Source organism: Salvia hispanica, chromosome 5 (assembly GCF_023119035.1).
Source record: "Salvia hispanica cultivar TCC Black 2014 chromosome 5, UniMelb_Shisp_WGS_1.0, whole genome shotgun sequence".
In the NCBI taxonomy this organism is placed as follows: Eukaryota; Viridiplantae; Streptophyta; class Magnoliopsida; order Lamiales; family Lamiaceae; genus Salvia; species Salvia hispanica.
Genome location: NC_062969.1, coordinates 13631939 through 13645916, shown reverse-complemented (window position 1 = coordinate 13645916; position 13978 = coordinate 13631939). Strand labels below are relative to the sequence as shown.

At 39.4% G+C, this 13978-nt stretch overlaps 2 protein-coding genes and 2 non-coding genes across 4 annotated transcripts; 1 reads left to right on the top strand and 3 right to left on the bottom strand.

Moving 5' to 3' along the window:
- Positions 1-7914: 7914 nt before the first annotated feature.
- On the bottom strand, positions 7915-8007 carry LOC125191432. Its single transcript, XR_007171116.1, has one exon. It is a non-coding gene; the product is annotated as a small nucleolar RNA snoR1 (small nucleolar RNA).
- Positions 8008-8256: 249 nt separating this feature from the next.
- Positions 8257-8356, bottom strand: LOC125191428. Its single transcript, XR_007171112.1, has one exon. It is a non-coding gene; the product is annotated as a small nucleolar RNA Z43 (small nucleolar RNA).
- Positions 8357-9556: 1200 nt separating this feature from the next.
- Positions 9557-11661, top strand: LOC125189466 (rop guanine nucleotide exchange factor 9-like). Its single transcript, XM_048086741.1, has 7 exons — positions 9557-9704; positions 9799-9948; positions 10032-10186; positions 10283-10357; positions 10431-10697; positions 10829-11149; positions 11242-11661. The coding sequence occupies exons 1-7, from the start codon at positions 9557-9559 to the stop codon at positions 11518-11520; spliced, it is 1395 nt and encodes a 464-aa protein (XP_047942698.1). The 3' UTR covers positions 11521-11661.
- Positions 11662-12505: 844 nt separating this feature from the next.
- Positions 12506-13978, bottom strand: LOC125189465 (glycine, alanine and asparagine-rich protein-like). The gene has a single exon (XM_048086740.1). The coding sequence runs from the start codon at positions 13976-13978 to the stop codon at positions 12506-12508; it is 1473 nt and encodes a 490-aa protein (XP_047942697.1).

The window sequence follows — 13978 nt, the reverse complement described above, 5'->3', positions numbered from 1 at the left end:
CCTTCCAAAACCCGATCACAAATATCAAGATCTAACCACAGGAGAAATGGTCACTTGGTTCTATATATGCATGCTTGCCTTGGTGTATTTATTTATTTAGGTACTACTATTTTGCGACAAAATTGCATGAACTGGTCACGGTTGATGCTACATCGACGGTGGGTTTATTGATTAGCTTTTCAAATTAATGTGCATAGAATTTTATCATGTTTAGAGCATTCACAATGTGTCTCTCCATCATTCTTTTTTCCCCTTATTTATTCACATCACTTTTTTACCCTATTTCTTACTCAAGAGATAACAACCGACGATTATCCATCATTCCACCATCTCTTCATTTAATAATTCATAAGTTTTACTATTTCATTTTTTTCTTATCTTTTTTACCAATCAATAATTTAAATTAAACATTGTATTCGAATCCTAAAAATGACAATTATTTAAAAAATCAAATATTACTTAATTAAAATCCTAAATTTACAATTCATTGTAAGCAATAAAAGTAAATTATTCCAAACAAGTCTTTTGAGCAGGATTCTCCCAATCACAATGTGATGTAGTAGATTATAACATCGGCAGTCAAGTTCATCGTGCACAGAGGAGGAGGATCGGCAAGATTGTCGTAATACTCTTTTCAACATTGCTCCGTTAACACAATCTACCAAGCTATTTCTGCATTGATGGCCTATACTTGAATTGAAAATGGAAATAAGAGAGAAAGTTCAGTCTGAGAGAATTTTTTAGGGTGTGAAAACAAATTTTGAGATTAAAAAAAAGGAAAAAAAAATTGGAGGGAAAACGGAGTATTTGGGAACAGCAGGATAGTATATTAGAGGTGCGTTAAAATAACAAACCTCAATATGGGTAGTCATAAAATGCAAACTTATATATTGTACAAACTTAAAACTCCTCAACACAGCTTCAACACAGTTTCAACACAATATCAACAGTGTAAAATTTCAAGATTTTAATATCAATACAGCATCAATCATTGACTACCGTTGAAATTCTATTGACATTTTTCCGTTGATGCTTGTTTGTGATCTGTTGACATTTTTCAATTGTCCAGATCATAGTTTTGAGTGTGTACAATATTTAGAGTTTTCATTTGATCACATCTCACCTCAATATTATAAACACTACACAACAATAGTATAAACGCTAGCAGTCTGGCATATTGGATATTGCAGACGAGCAAAAATTGCAGTCTGGCGTATTGGATATTGCAGACTGACAAAAATTGCAGTCTGGCATATTGGATATTACAGACTGGCAAAAATTGCACTCTAGCGTATTAGATATTGCAAACCAAGAAAATTGGATATTAAATTTACCTTGAGTTTGTCATTTTAACACAAACCTAGTATATTATACTCTTCTAATTGATTTTCAAATTTTTAATTAAAATAGTACATTTTTAACGATCAACAACATATACTCCCTCCGTTCCATAGTAATAGAGTCATTTTGCTATTTTGATACGTTCCACAGTAATAGAGTCATTTCCATTTTAAGTAAAAATTAACATATTTTTCTCACCTACTTTACTCTCTCTTACTTTTTTCTCTCTTCATCTTTACTCTCTCTTACTTTTTTCTCTCTTCATCTCTCTATCTTTTCCATTTTTCATTTTATTCTCTCTTAACTTAACTTATATAACTCTTATTTTTTTCTCTCTTAATTTCTCTACCTTTTACACTTTCCATTTTATTCTCTCTTAACACAATATTTATTAATCTCCGTGCAAAAAAAAAAAAAACGTCTTTATTACTATAAAACAAAGGGAGTAAGTTTTAGTCTCTCTGGAATTTCATTTCTCTTCGTTACATGAAAGTCTAAATAGATTTTTAATATAGTTTTAATATAAACCTAAATGTGAAGAAATATGTTTTGTAGGAATTTTTCTACTTCGTACAAAGAGTGGCAATACTGTTAACCTTTATTGATCCAAAACACAAATCAAATCATGATACCTTACCATTTAAGTAGCCGTGTAGTGGTGAATTTAAGTCGATAATTTTTACAAACAAGGAACCTGGTATGTTTAGAAGGTGTGTTGTTATGTTGGGCTTGCAGTGTAAATTTAGTTCTTTTGTTAAATCACTTTAAATATTTGCTTTTATTGGTAATTCTATATTACACAACAAATGATTTTTTTAAGAAGTAATGTAATCTATACGATATATATAAAAGGAGACTTTTGGGATATTTAGGGAAATATCATTTTAAAAGATATTAGGTTATTTAAATAAAACTATTTTTTTATTGAATTATAGTGGTAAATATTAATCTCCCGTTTGTGTGGCCTCTCAAACTAAGAGTGGAGTGAGTGGGTTGTAACCGCCACATTTGTATGTGCAAATTGTACACGACCTATTTTTGTAACTGCCATTATTAACATAATTTGTTGTTCTTTGTAAAAATGGACACAAGAAGGTTAGTACCAGTAGATCCAGTAAGATTCTTAACATCCCCCTTTTCATATTATGCACTTCTAATTAAAAGTTGTTGTGTAGGGTGGTGCTAAGAAAGTTGTGATCTCAGCTCCTTCAGCAGATGCTCCTATGTTTGTCGTTGGTGAAAATGAAAATAGTTACAAACCAAACATGGATGTTGTTTCCAATGCTAGCTGCACCACCAATTGCCTTGCTCCTCTTGCCAAGGTTCTTAAGAAATCCAAGTTCTTTTCTGTAACACCTCCTAACCAACCATCTGTCGACCCAATGCCGGCCGAATAGGTGATGTCACAAAAGAGGCGCCATCAAGTTTGAAAATTTAAGATTTCATATTTCTGGATCACTCAGAAACAAATAATCAAATAATTAATATTTACAATCACAGCCAAATTATTTAGTTATATAGTTTAGTTCTAACATGCCACAACTAATAATTCAAAAGATTTATATCGCAAACAGAGACCAGTGACCCACCAAGGATGCAGCGCTGAGACGGACAAGAAGAAACATTGACTGATACTCTCCAATGCCGACTAACCTGTAGCACACTCAACACTTTAGCCAAAATTCTCTAGACTAATCTAGATTAAGTTTGCAAGTTGGAGCTTATTTTCTCCACATCACACGCCACTTTGATTGAGAAGAGCAAGGTTAAACTAACTCATATGCAATTCTTTAATTATAAGCCTCTAATTAAACATATACCCACCATTTATCTAATTTCTTCTATTCTTCAAAATATCCTTTATATTAATTCCAATGCTACAATTTCTCATACATAAATGATAACTAAATCCATTATTAGATCTACACAATATAACTTATATACTAATTCAAAATCTCAATTCTCATCACATAATAATCTTATAATCATTATGGATTATAATTATTTACTATTTCTGTCCGATTTTCCTATTGAAATAATGAATTTCGTTTAGGATCATTTTTAGGATGTTACATTTTCTATTGTAGATTATCCTTTAATTTGTATGAGTTTTTCATAGCAGCTTCTTTTCAATCTCGTGGCATGCAAACATTCCCCATCTACTATTCTCTAACAGTTTGCTAATTTTGCAGGTAGTTAACGAAGAGTTTGGCATTGTAGAGGCTCTGATGACAACTGTCCATGCAACAACGGGTATGTGTTATGCCAGTAGCTGCTTCCCTGCAGATTTTGAAATATCACTTTCGCTCATAATTATCCTTATCTATAGCCCTGCGTGATCTTAGTTCTCTTTGTTTATGTCCACTGAAGACAGTTGATGGTCCTTCAATGAAGGACTGGAGGGGTGGTCGAGGAGCAGGGCATAACACTGATTATAAATTTGTAACTGCCACATTATTCAGAACTGTTTTGACAATAATTCGAATAGCTTCTTCATATATTTTGTCTATAAAAATGTAAGTTTATTGCTCACTTCCACATTACCTTCTCCAATTACATTTTAAATTTCCAGCAATTTTTTTCCCAATAGGGTTCCTAATTTTGTGCTCTTTTTGAAACCAAAGAGTTCACCTTCCTTACTTCATGAGTCATCAAAGTTAGCTACGTTGTCTTCGGGTTTGGACATAAAAAACGTGTCAAGTATGGTATGTATTTTGTCATTTCTTATTTTATTTGGTTTATAGTTACTTATCAAAAACTGTTATTGTTACTTTTTTTTCCCGCACCTGGCATTATGATTCAAGGAACATTTTTCCGTACTTTTAACTTCTATAATATTGCACTCAAATTCTGAAGTTCTAAGAGCATCCACAATAGCGGCTAGCCGATTCGCGTCGCTAGCCGGTCGGCTAGCCGAACTACTGCAACCGGCCAGCCGAGAATCGGCGAGAAAATCAGCGTGGGCTAGCCGATTCGCGTGCGCTGGCCGCCATTGTGGCGTGCCGATCGGGGGGGATGCAAGTGGGGAACCAGGGCGGATGTCGGGCGGGGTGCAGGCAGCGCCGGGGTGGGGAGGTATGCCCCGGATGTAACAGCAGATGATGCAGCAGATGATGGGGATGATGTGGCAGGGAGGGATGCAGCCCGGGATGCAGGGGCCACCGGGGGGGACACGGTCTATCGTCCCTCTCTTGATTTTTTGATGGCTTCGTCTCATACGTCGACCCAAGTGGAGACGCAGTTCACTGGCGATGACTTTTTGTCATTGCATGATATGGGGATCGATCTCGGTGAGCCGGACACTCCCGTTCCAGCGGGTCGGGCCGCGCCGAAGAAGAAGAAGAAGAAGAAGAAGAAGAAGAAGAAGAAGAAGAAGGCCAAGGGGAAGGGCAAGGTGGTCGGCGAGTCGTCGCAGCCCGCTGTTGACGACACCCCCACGCGGAGGAAGTGGACGAGGAGGATGAGTACACCGGCGTGGCCAAGGGGTGGTTGTTGGTTTGCGACGATCCGCTGGTTGCGAACAACCAGCGGGTCGCCAACATGTGGGCGAAGATTAGAGCAACCTGTAGGAGGAACTGCCCGCACGGGAAGGACTACGGGGCCGGGAGGAGTGCCGAGAAGGGGTGGAAACGGATCGTGGCTGCGGTCGGCCGATTTTCGGGGTTGTACGCCAACGCCCTCCGCCGCCCGACTAGTGGGCAGAATGAGGAGGACGCCCGGAGGATAGCGGAGAGTCAGTTCCCCTTGCCGGGGAAGTATAAGGAGTTCACCTTTCTCGGGAAATGCTATGTGTTGGCCGAAAGACTCCGAGAAATTCCCGGCGGGGTGCGACGCCGGGTGGCCGAAGAAGCAGAGGCCGAACTATTGCAACTACGGCGGCAAGCGGCGGCGGATCCCACGACCTCCCCCGGATGCGAGGAGTTTCCGTCCCCTCCATCCTCTACTCGTCGCCCTCGCCCGGTTGGCCAAAGGCGGGCGCAACGGGCAGCGTGGGGAGGATCCCCCCTATCGCCCCAGGAGGTCATCTCGGCACCCGCCCTCCCACGCGCGTACACCTTATTCTCGCGTGCAAAAACGGAGGAACGGATGTTCGCGGTCTTCCAAGAGTGGAAGGCCGCAACCAACCCCACAGAGAAGATGTTTCTCTACTCGATGCTCGAGAACATGCGGGTGGATTTGGACGCCTCGAGGGCACTGGTGGGGGTTAAGACGCGGGCTCAGATACCCCGGGTGGCGGCGGCGACGATGAGGAGTAGAGAGTGGCGGGGCTCGTGTGTGGAAGCCCTTTTTTTTAAAAAAAAAATTATGTATTTTTTTTTATCTATGTACCTTTTTTTTTTAATGAAATGAATGAATTTTCCGGTATATGTCTCGTAAATTTAATTGCGTAAATATAGTTGTTTTTGAATTATTTTTATTGCGGCTGGGCTATTTGAGTAAATGCTGACGTGGCAGGTGGATTTTTTGTGCTGCTGACGTGGCAGGGAGAAAGAGTGGTTGGTCTATTCTTATTGTGGATGCTCTAAGAGCATCTCCAATGCAAATAGGCCAGCCACTCTTTCTCCCGCCACGTCGCCAGCAGACTAAAAATCCACCCGCCACATCGATTTAGGTCCGCCATAGGCCCAGCCGCAATAAAAATAATTCAAAATATACTACATTTACGGAATTAAAATTACGATTAAATTACGGAATTAAATTTACGAGACATATACGGGAAAATTCATTAATTTTATTTAAATAAAAAAAAGTACATTAACTAAAAATCAAAAAAATTACATAATAAAAAAAAATCGGGCTTCCACACACGAGCCACCGCCCCACTCTACTCCTCACTAATTTATTTAAAAAATACATTAAAAAATGTTAGTATGCCTTGAATCCGTTCTAGTTTGCCGCTAGCCGAACACTATGACATGTTTCTATTTTATGTCTTAATTTTGTATTGGGCTAGTTGTTGTCCATCGCTAGATGTTGCTCTTGTACAGAAATATAGAGATAGAGAAAATCGCGTTTATATAGTTTTTCACCAATTAAAAAAAATTAAAAAATAGCGTTGGCCGATCGGCACGCCACAATGGCGGTCAGCGCATCGGCCAGCGCCACGCGATCAGCTAGCCCACGCCGCTTTTTTCGCCGATTTCGGGCTCGCCTGCTGCAATGGTTCGGCAAGCCGGTTGGCTAGCCGGCATTGGAGATAAGCCGGTTGGCTAGTCGGCATTGGAGATGCTTTAAAGCTTAGTGTGTTTAAAATAAAGAGAATGGGGAGGGTAGATAATAGTGTTTATTTGGAAAAAATGAAACAGTCGAGTTTGATCCTATATCCTGCTCATAGAGAAGCTTAAATGGGGCATTGTTTAACCGTTGTTGTATAATGATCTAATCAACTTTAAAACAATTTTATCAAAATAGCTATATTACTCTGAATTGGGCTTTTATTAATGAGTAAAGCATTAATTTAAATTTTATTTGTTTAATGGGTTATTTTTAATTCATGTAAACTAACTTATTTAATTCTTTATTTGTTTAATGTTACTGGATTTGCCGATATTTAAATTACATAGGGCTTTGTTTACTTAATTCATCTTAATAGATTTTATTTATTCGATATTGTATTTAAAATTTATTGAATAATACTTATTAATTAGTGTTTGTTAGTTAATTGACCTGCAAAATCAAACAATTCATAAAATTTTGTGATATTTAAACAAAATAGGTTGTGGTATGATTTATGTAATTGTGATATCTTTATATCTATATACTTTAATTTCTGTTCAAATATTATTTTAATATATTTAATGTATTTTAATTTAAGTTAATATAATTTTTTTATATAATATTAATGTAAGAACTAAAATATCAATAAAAATTTGCAAAGGTTGAAACTTCGACGAAGTCAAACCAAGTGAAGTGTATAGTGTATTTCATAAATATAATTATAATTTCCTAATATCTTACTAATAAGTTTGTGTACAATAAATTTATTGAAAATGTATAAATTAAACTACATTTTCATTTTGTCACCATTGGTTGATTATCATAATCATAAGTACTTATGTGAAGGTTATTTATAATATTTAATTCTAATTGAAATTTTAAAATATCTATTCTAAATATACACATTATAGCAGAATTAATTTCAGTTATTAACTAAAATCAATGACACAGGTTGAATTATTTTCAATTTTTTACTAAATTTGTTATATCTAATTGTTGTTTCATATATATTCATTTGTTGTTTTGTACAGTGTAGATATTGAATTATTATAAAGTATCATAATTGAATTATTATAAAGTAAATTATGATACGTGCGATCAGGTGGTACACTAGTGGTCTCTAAAAGAAGAGAATTAAAAAGAAATGCAAAAACAAATTGATTAGAATGATATGGCTGCCTTAACGCTTCTCAAAATCCAAAGCAGTACGAGAAATAGACAAGAAAAGGCAGCACAATTAGTATTGCTTCAAGGGAACGAGTCAACAGAAACTTGAAACAATTCTGAAAACCAGATAGCGAAGCAACAAATCAACTCAAACAGCGGATCAATTGGAAAAATTATTGATTAAGATTGGGCTCAGAGAGTTGCATAATCTGCTCACGGAAGAGCCTTGCGACTCTTCTCATACAAGAGGTGTCAGAATAATTAGCAACAATCATCATCGACACCGAAATAACATAACATATCAACATTTGAATTCAGCAATTATTATTGCAATCAAATCAAATCAGAAACGCTAAATTATTCAATTTAAGATCTGAAATAACTGAAACAAATCTTTGAAAAGACTATCAACGAAATCAGCCTCATACTTAAAAGTATCAACACAAAAATTTCAGACATATGCTTGTCAAAATTGAAATTTAATCATCGGCCAAAATGAGAAAAGTAAGATAGGTTAGAAAAATAAAAGGAGGGCTCAGTTTATGGGTGGTGATATAACAGGATGGTCGGCAAGGCATTGTAACATGCCATTACGACGAACGAGACCTATCACAGTTGGTCGTCATTGCCCAAATTCATAATTGAAATTGAAATTCATCTGCAAAGTAAGTCTCTGTGGTGAGGATTTTGATTGTGTGTTTTGCTTTGCTATTTATAGAGAAACGCTGCGGAATCTACTAGGGTTTACTGTATGCAATTTGAAGAATCTGATTTATGGCGCGGCCCAATTCGAAATATGACATTTTTGGGCCTACAATTTTACCCCGAATATATGAAGAAATAAGAAATAAATTAGAGTACTATTTTTATAAAAAAAAAATAGAAATGATTTAATTATTTTGAAATGGAAAATAACTTAATTAACAAAAAGAGAGAAAGAAGATTAATTCTAATTCTTTCTTATTGCATAATGATTGAATTAGAAGTATTTATAGGACTAGGAGAACCGACTCCTAATATGATTCGAGAAAGAATTTTCAAAAAAACTTGAAAATGAGCTTATAGATATGCATGACTCAAAATGAAAGAAATTCACATAAACCTGGCAAAAATAGTTAATTGGTAATCTACGTATTTCTTGGGCGGAGCACGCGTCCATTGTGATCGTCGTCGCCGGATGTGCAAGCCGATGTGGCGACGGTGACTTAGGCGGTGGCAGTGCTCGACGGTTGTTCTCCAGTGTGCCCGTATAAGGTTGATTGTATAATCATGGGGCTAAATGTTTATTTTCAAATTTTCACTGTCTTTGTCATACTTGATTTTTCTAAAATCATGATTTATCTCCACAATTTTATCCCTCTCATAGGTAAAAAAAATTAGAATTTTGTAATGCTATAATGCTATACAGAACAATAATTAAACTTAGACTAAAATCATAATTTATCTCCACAATTTTTAATCACTTTGACTTATGAACATTGTTGATTTGTGTAACATATAAATTATGTATGCTCTCGCGGGCTTCTTGCTCATGCTTGAAAAGTTTATCCATTCATTCTCATCTCTTATTCTCTCTCCATATTGAAAATCTACTACCAATCACATTATCTATTTCCATCTATAGCACCACCTCAACACCTTCAACAAAAACTTGCAAAAAAAAAAAAAAAGAGGAGATCAATCACATGTATCATTGCCTTGTATTTCCCTTGCACTCTACCACATGGTATGCAAATGATCGGAACACAGCACAGAATGCTGGCAGTTTCCAGAAATTGTTGAGATCGAATACGAGGGACAAAGATGCAAGCATACAAAAGTAAACAAGATAATGGAGAAACGTAGTATTGAATGTATGGAAGCTGAGCAAGCTGAAAATGCTTCTGAGAATGCGAGCGACAAGAGCCCTTCCTCATCCTCCTGCAATGGTAACGAAGGAGCGCCAGCTCCTTCATCACCAAAGAAGAAGCAAGTTTCAGGTGTTCCTCCCATTCTGTTATAAGTACATTCATTGATTTTGTTGCTAATGGCAAAAAATTAAGAGATAACAAATATGTTGAAGATCATTGTCAGAGTTTGACGTTGCTTCCATTTTTTTTGGTCTAGAAACGGACATGGTGAAGGAGAGGTTTTCCAAGCTACTCCTCGGGGAAGACATGTCCGGCAGCGGAAAGGGTGTCTCCTCTGCGCTCGCCTTGTCCAACGCGCTCACCAATCTCGCTGGTACCATTAATATCTTGCTTGGGATTAAATTGCAAATGTCAATTATTTTTTTGAATTTGATCGATATTATGTTATTTTTGCAGCTTCTGTATTTGGAGAACAATCGAAGCTGGAGCCAATGTCTGAAGAGAGAAAGACGCGGTGGAAGAGAGAAGTGGACTGGCTTGTGTCCGTCACAGATCACATCGTCGAATTCGTTGCTTCTGAGCAGAAAGGGAAAGATGGAACAAACATGGAGGTAATTTAAACACCATATATATGTGTGTAATCTGATAAGTCCCATTTAGTGTTACTTATCCAAAACCAAACTCACTTGTTTTTGTTTATTTGCAAGATAATGGTGACACGGCAAAGAAGAGACCTCTTAATGAACATCCCTGCTTTGCGCAAGCTTGACACCATGCTCCTTGTAAGAACCTGCTTATACTCGAATCATTAATCTATTTGCAATGACAAGTTAATAATATTGCATGATTCATTAGGAGACACTTGATAACTTCAAGAATGAGCAAGAATATTGGTACGTCTCAAAAGATGCTGAGGAGTCTGAGAAAGGGGTTCAGAGAGGAGACAAGTGGTGGCTTCCTACAATCAAGGTTCCACCAAATGGCCTCTCACAAGACTCGTGCGTCTTCATGCAGAAGCAGAAGGAAGCCGTAATTCAAGTGCTCAAAGCATCCATGGCCATCAATGCTCAGATTTTATCAGACATGGATGTCCCTGAAACCTACGTGGAAAATCTTCCCAAGGTACTTTGAACTAAACAAAGAAGGCGTTATTGTTGTTCATATCACTAGGTTGAAATTATAAACTGTCAAAGTTATGTAAGAAGAGTTCAAATACCACATATCTTGACTTTTTTGTGTTTATGTTCATGTAGAATGGGAAATCATGCCTAGGTGATTCAATCTACAAAAGCATAACTGATGAGGTGTTTGATCCTCAACAGTTTCTATCAACCCTGGACTTGTCATGTGAAAACAAAGTGGTTGATATCAAGAACAGAATTGAGGCATCAATTGTGATATGGAAGAGAAAAATGAATAACAAGGATAACAAGACTTCATGGGGTTTCACTGTGAGCACGGAGAAGAGATGTATGTTTGAGGAGAGATTAGAGACAATCTTGATCCTATTGAAGCATCAGTTTCCCGGCCTTCCTCAATCGTCACTTGACATAACCAAAATCCAGTACAACAAGGTACAATATAAAGTTCATTTTTGGGTCTCTTTATGGGGTTGTCAAACTTGTTTGGGCCTCACTAATATGGTCTTTTGGTTTTGTTGAGGTAGGATGCAGGGCTAGCGATCCTTGAGAGCTATTCGAGAGTGCTGGAGACCTTGGCCAACACGGTTATGTCACGTATAGATGATGTTTTGTATGCTAATACTATGGCTAGAGAATCTGGCACGGGGGCTACGATGTTGCCAAGGAAGAGCAACGCCATGAGCTCAGGAGATGGGCCGGCAGAGAAGATGAGTTGTGGTATAACACCAATTTCAAGGACAATGACACTCTCAGATTTCATGGGGTGGGGAGTTGAGCCTGAAAAATGTAGTTTTGATGTTTGAGGATGGAAAACTTTGTTGCTCATCTTCATGTGCATGAGATGAAGCATATGATAAAAGATAAGGAGATGTTGATTACCTGAAAAAATGGTTTCTGTATTCAAGATTGTTATGATTGCAAAAATGTCTCATACTACTTAAGGTTGAAGTGAAATTAGAATTGTCTTGTTGGATAACTAGGATGATTATGAACTTCTATGGAGGGTTGTTTCATGGCTACAAATAGATACCTCAATTGGCAACAAGGGTGTAGTCTAAATTTTCATCACATTATATTGGGATGTTGTAAAATACAGAGTGGTCATGGATTCAAAGTAGATACTTCTCATTTTCTATCCATATAAAATACAGAGTGGTCATGGATTCAAAGCCCATGAGCCGTTGGGAGACTTTCGGCCTTACTCCAAAAACCCAGTCGAGCAGGATTAGTCAGATTCCGCCATAGGCGGATTCGGTACACCTGTGATCAAACTATAAAAAAAATTGACCTCAAGAATATTTGGTCTACAATGATGTACTATCTTCATCCCACTCAAGATGTCCACCTTTCCTTTTTAGTTTGTTCCATTTAAGATGTCAACTTTTTGTATTTGAAAATAAATCTCTCTCCTCTTTCCTTATTAAATACTCCCTCCGTCCTACTTTAGGGTGTCCACAATGGTGGCCCTCTTGGGCATGCCCAAGCCACCATTTCTTGGGCATGCCCAACAAACTTGGCCCTTGCCCTCAAAACTTGGCCACCACAATGGTGGCCCTCCGGGCCACCATTTTTTTTTTCTATTTCAACAATTAAAATTATTTTTATACATTTTTTGTATATTTTAATATTCCTAGAATAAAAATTATATGCATATAATAAGTGAAAAATGCATACTTTAAAAATTACTAAAAAAAATTGAAACCAAATTGTCGTAGTATTATAGATAGGGTAAAATTATACAACGACAACGTTTTAAATACAATAAAAAAAATGACGCACACCGCCCGACTACTCGGTGTCGTCATCGTCATCCATCACATCATCGGCACCGCCTCCACCGCCGCCACTGCCACTTGCACCGACCCCACTACCGCTGGCACCGCCCGACTGCGACCCTTCGGACCATCCCAACTTCGACCTCAGTCGAATAATGAGGTCGTAGTAGAATCTCCTGGTCTCCGGATCAGTTGACTTCTCGTACAAGGCCAAATTATCCTGAAGTTGCTTCATCATCTGCACCTCTAGGGTATGAGCCAAAGCCGCCCGCGGTGTTGAGGGCATTGCTGTAGAGGTCGCAGCGGAGAACTGAGAGCCGGTTCTAGATTCCCGGATTGCGGCACGCTGGCCCTGCGGACGTGGGCGCCGAGAGAGTCTGGAGGGGGGCTCCTCCTCCGAAGCATCATCGTTCAGGTCGAAGGCGCGTGAGTCACTGCTACTGCTGTAGTTGCGGGCGACGCCCAGTCTAGTCCGCTTCGGCGCAGAGACAAGATCTTTGTCGATGAGGACTCTGAATTTCGGGCAGTCACGCAGAACGAGGTATTCGTCCCAGTAGGTAAACTTCGGCCACGATTCAGTATTGAACAACCGATACGACAACGCTCGTACGTCGGCTTCGGTGCGGCCGCTCTCAGCAAGGCGGAGTTGGGTCTCGTATATGCCACTGAACCTCTTCAACGCTTTAGTAATCCTTCCGAACTTCTTCCGGACCTGGCTAGCTGTACGCTCGACGCTCCCATCTGGTTTGAATTCGTTGTACACATCGAGAACGCGATTCCAAAAGCAAACGTCGGTCTGATCCGTACCGACTATAGAATCGGTCGTGACCGCATACCAGGCTCTGGCTACAGCAATGGATTCTTCATTGCTATAGTAGGTCGACCGCCGGCTTCGACCGCCACCGCCACCGCCATCGCCATCGCCGCCGCTGCCACCGTCACCGCCGCCGCGTCCGCCGCCTCGCCGACCACTTCGGCCGCCACCTCCTCCGGTGCCTTGCTCTCCTCGGCGGCCGGCGCTTCGACCACCGCCGCCGCTTCGCCCCCCACCATTTCCGCCATTTCGCCCACCTCCGCCGCCGTTTCGCCCCCCAACGCCTTGATTTCGCCCGCGGCCGCCTTGAGTACCGGACACCGGGGTGTCTGGTGGTGTTCCCATCAACTGTTCCCACGTGAATCTATCAGATTCAGATAGAGGGGATTGGGTGTATTGGAATTGGGAGGATTGGAATTGCTGAGAAGGGTTGTTGATCGCGTCCATATTGGGCCGGTAGTCGCCGAACCCCGATTGGGGACGACCCACGTTCCTCTGCGGCTGAGAGGAGGACTGACCCCGGAGTTGGGGTGTCTGTTGCCACGGCGGCGGCGATTGTGGACTCCACAGGTTCGTTGGAGGGGGGGTCGGACTCGATCTCCACGGTTGGGAAGACGAAAATGCGCCAAATCCCGATTCTCCATAGCCGGGAGAATCATCTCCACCTTGCAT